The sequence below is a fragment of the Octodon degus genome, unplaced genomic scaffold (assembly GCF_000260255.1).
Source record: "Octodon degus isolate 3935 unplaced genomic scaffold, OctDeg1.0 scaffold00001, whole genome shotgun sequence".
In the NCBI taxonomy this organism is placed as follows: Eukaryota; Metazoa; Chordata; class Mammalia; order Rodentia; family Octodontidae; genus Octodon; species Octodon degus.
Genome location: NW_004524577.1, coordinates 8,517,803 through 8,522,187, shown reverse-complemented (window position 1 = coordinate 8,522,187; position 4,385 = coordinate 8,517,803). Strand labels below are relative to the sequence as shown.

The 4,385-nt window shown below is 47.1% G+C and overlaps 1 protein-coding gene across 2 annotated transcripts in view; it reads right to left on the bottom strand.

Annotated features, from left to right (window-relative positions):
- The window catches only part of Phkg2 (phosphorylase kinase catalytic subunit gamma 2), a 10,542-nt gene extending 8,328 nt beyond the window's left edge, over positions 1-2,214 (bottom strand). Inside the window, exons 1-2 of one of the 2 annotated variants that reach the window (XM_023723193.1) lie at positions 2,062-2,214; positions 1,545-1,657 (exon numbers count right to left, since the gene is read on the bottom strand). In XM_023723193.1, coding sequence (XP_023578961.1) covers positions 1,545-1,639 — 95 coding nt within the window. In that variant the 5' untranslated portion in view covers positions 1,640-1,657; positions 2,062-2,214. Of the gene's footprint in view, positions 1-1,544; positions 1,658-1,981 lie in introns of both variants that reach the window. The other variant, XM_004622973.2, reaches the window with a different exon arrangement.
- Between the last annotated feature and the right edge of the window lie 2,171 nt (positions 2,215-4,385).

Below are 4,385 nucleotides of genomic sequence, written 5' to 3'. Positions count from 1 at the left end.
AAAAAAAGAAAAAGGAGCCAGGGAGATGGCTTAATGGAATAAACATTTCCCTGGCACGCACAAGGGCCTGAGTTCAATCCTTGGTTCCGCAAAAAAAAAAGTACACACACACACACACACACACATATTAAGAATTAAGAGGTCAACCACAGTGGTACATGTCTGCAGTTCCATTACTCTGGGAGGCTGAAGTAAGCAGCTAAAGCCAGCCTAGGCTAGCAAGATCCTGTCTCAAAGTAAAAAATGTATCTTTTTTTTTTTTTCCTGTGTGTATGTGTGTGTGTGTATGGTACTGGGGATCAAACTCTGGACCTTGCACTTACCAGGTAGGTGCTTATGCCACTGAGCTAGCTTGCTGGCCCTAAAAAAATGAATGAGGACTGGGGATGTAGCTCAGTGCAAAAGCCCTGAGTTCAATCCCCAGTACTACTACTCCTACTAGTAATGATAACAATAATAAAAGAATACACCTATACTGATTATTTAGCATGTGCTTACAAGTAATCTACAACCATATTAAGACATTCCATCCTCAAAGCAACCTACAAGGTGCGTTCTATTTTTATTGTCAAGTTAAAGCACAGAAAGATTAAGTTCATGTTCCAGGGAAGCGCTTTTTTTTTTTCCTGGCAGAACTCATGCTTTTTTTTTTTCCTGGCAGAACTCATGCCATGCCAGCCCAGAGTTGAGCCAGCCACTGAAACTGGGCATGGTGGTACACGCCTGTAATCCCAGCACTGGGGAGGCTGAGACACGAGGATCACTATGTGTTTGAACTGCATAGTGAGACCCAGTACCAAATAGAAGATTAAAACAAAAAATATTTACCTGAGCATGGGGTACAACTCAGAGCTATACTGCTGCTTACACATACAAGGCCTTGGGTTTGGTCCCCTCTGCTTTCCTCAGAGGTTTCCCAGTCCTCCCAGCCTTCATTATTCTCATTCTATTACCTGACTTACTTTCTCCTTAGTGCTTTCTCTTATTTTGGCTTACTGTCCTCTCTACTGTTGGCACAGCAGACCACAAACCTTATGGGCTTCTGCCCCCCCTCAGTAGGAGGGCACAACATACTCAGCGCATGTGTGCGCTCAGGAAACCTTTGATGAGCAACGTACGGACCACAGACCTAGAGGAGAAGCCTTCCTTCCATTCTCTATATCCTGAACCTCAACTCCCACTTGAAGGCCGAGCCCAAGCTCCTAGGAAGCTGTGGTTTTCAAGGACCCCAGAGGACATTACATAGACTCTTATCTATCCAGTTTGATATCTTTTTAGCCACTTCACCTGAAGTACCTCCGGGGCACAGACATCTTTTCTACCTTCCCCACAGGCAGCTTTGTGTCTGGCATACAGTTGGTGCTTCAACCTTAAACAAATGAATTCGTAAAAAGATGAGGGTTAACCCAGACTATAAGTCTGGTCAGCCACCAAGTTCTCTACAGCCCACACACCTTTCCTATCTATCCAGCCCTCAGATGTAACCATGTATACTGGCTAGGAGACAATCTCTCCGGAGTTCCTTTCCCTGGCTGTAGCCTCACCTGCCAATGACATCCTTAGGGTCATACTTCTGGTAAAACTCCTTAGCCGCGGCCCAGTCGGGCAACTCATCCTCCGGCCCCACGTCCAGGGTCATTCTGAGTGAGGTTGGGGCCTGTGAGGAGGAAATGGAGGGCAGTGAGGGCAGAGAGGTCCACAGAGTTTGAGACACGCATCGTGACTGCCGGAGGCGCAAACCCTGCGGCTGGGGCGCCAGGGTCCTGGGGGATGGGATGGGGTAGGGGAAGGATCTGGACTGGGGAGACCCTACGGCAGGGCCTATGGGGAGGAGGGATGACAGGACAGGGAGGGGGACAGGAGCGGGGAAGGAAAAGGTGGTCAGGAAAAAGGGGAAAGCCGCACAAGGACAGGCGGCTGTTGCTGCGCAGGCGCATTCGGCGGAATGGGGGCTGGGCTGCGGGGTCTCGTGCGGACTCACCCGCTGGAGCCAGCGGTCAGGGTAGGGTCGACCCGAGGCCTCGAGACAGCCAGGTTTATTGTATATGTCCCTTGCCTTACCTCGAGTGGTGCCAGCGACGAGCTACGCTCCTCCCCTATCCCTTCAACCCTTGGTCGGCGCCGCCGGAAGACTGACGTTCAAAATCCCTTCCGATTGGACATAAATAGTCCAATAGGAAGCCAAGAGAGTCACGCGGTTCAGAGGGCGTGCAGCTCGAAGTTATCAAACACCGCAAACCCTAGGGTGGAGCTGCAGGTACAACCAATCAGCGTACGTCATTTGCGGCAGCGGGCGAAACCTGCGCGCAGGGGGTGGGAGGCCTGGAATTGAATCCGGAACTTGGCTTTACCCGGAAGCGTGAGAGCTGGGCTCCTGGGCTGCCGGAGCTTTTGCCGCATCTCTGTCTGAATTCGAATCTTTCTTTATACTAGCTCCTTGGTCCAAAAAGGCCTCTTGGTGGGGCAGACTCCTGGGGCGCACGCTTGGCACTTTGGTTCATATGATTGGACGCTTCCTGTCCTGTGGCCGCTGACTTGACTATTTTCCCAGCCACAGTGTGCGCCATCTGGAATTATACCTTTATTTATTTATTTTATTTTCGTTTCCCCAGTCTTACACACAGCACATCAAAGCCTTGGGACTATATCAAGCTCAGCCAACTCTAAACGCACCAGATTTTGAGATTCACAGGAGTTATTTCAAAACCAATTCAACTTGAGCATAAAACAAATACTTGTGTATGAGACCTAGGCTCTGGGCTAAAAGCAATGAAAAAAAAAAGGCCCTTGTGTATATCATATTCCAGCAAAAGAGGAACACAATGAACCAGTATTTCATCTGCTACCATAATCTTAGAAGCGTCCCTTTGGGATCGCAGCCAGAAAAGGGGCGAGAAATGTAAGTAAATTTTAAGTTCTTTGGCTTTATAGTAATGCAAAGAAAAAAAAGGAAATACATTTTGGAAGATTTGTTGTTTGGTAGTAGAACAATTATCCTAAAACAGTAAACTAAATATGCATTTGGAAGCAAAGGTTCTTACTGGGGATATAGAATCTGGGAGAGGGAAAAGGAAAGACCCTATGACTGATTGAAATTGGAGGAATGATTGAAAAACATTTAAAATGAAAACAATTTGGGGGTTGAGGAGACAGCTCGGCCGTCTAACCGCCTGCCTGGCAAGCTCAAGGACCCGAGTTCAATCTCCAGTACCGCGTGCTGTGCCAATCCTAGCGCTGGGGAGGCTGACACAGGAGGATCACATGTCCAAGCTGCTTAGCGAGACCCTGTACCAAAGATTTTTAAAATAACAATTTTATTATTTTCTAGCTCTAAACTCTGAAAGGAGCCAGAAACAACCTATTAGAATGTACACACCTAGTACCTAACTACTGAGGTTTTGTTTTGTTTTTAAGAGGCTGGCTCTGAACTTTCCGAGTAGCTCAGGCTGGCCTCAAACCCGCATTGATGCTCCTGCCTCAGCCTCTTGAGTGCTGGGATTACAAGTGTGTCCCACAATGCTGAGGTGGATATTTTTTAAGTAACAGTCTCCAACAAAAGAAACCAAGGTCTTTGGGAAAAATGGGCCAATGGGCTGCAGGTTATGCACGCCTAAAATGTACCAATACAGGGTCAGGGAGAACGCAGTAGCAGAGTGCCTGCTTGGCAACCAGAAGGGCTTGAGTTTGATACCAATAAGTAAATAAACAAACAATAAACAAAAGTACCAATAAAACTTTAAATTTTAAGAAGTTGAATGAGGCATTTTTTTTTTTTTTCTTTTTGTACTTAGCGCGGGGTCTACAGGGTCTCACCACACAGATCGGATTTGTAGTGATTCTCCTGTGTTTGAGTTGGGATTACAGGTGCACACCACCACACCAAGTCTCAATCCCTGTCTCAGGGGCCGGGGAGATGGCTCAGTGGAATAAGTGCTTCCCTGGCACAAGGGCCTGAGTTCAATCCCTGGCTCATAAAAAAAAAAAAAAAAAAAATCCTGTCTCAGTGCGCTCCGGGGGAAGGGCTGACACAGCAGGCCAAGAAAGGACCCTCTGACCCCTGCATCTGCCTAAGCAGGCACTTTAATCTGCTGAGCTCTGTGAGGAAAGTTTTAATCAAAGAGAACAGGAGCAAGGTTTAAGGGTTTCCATAAATCAAAATCAGAGACAAACAATAAGACAAGGGTCAAGAGCGAGCTTTTACTGCTCCAAATGTTCTATTTACCTAGATGGTGACTACCTTGGTATATTGGTTAAAAAAAAAAAAAAAAACACACACACACACTCATCAAAACTGAATCCTGGGCCGGATAGATGGCTCAGGAGAATAAGTGCTTCCCTGGCAAGTGCACAAGGGACTGAGTTCAATTCCCGGTTCCACCAAAAAA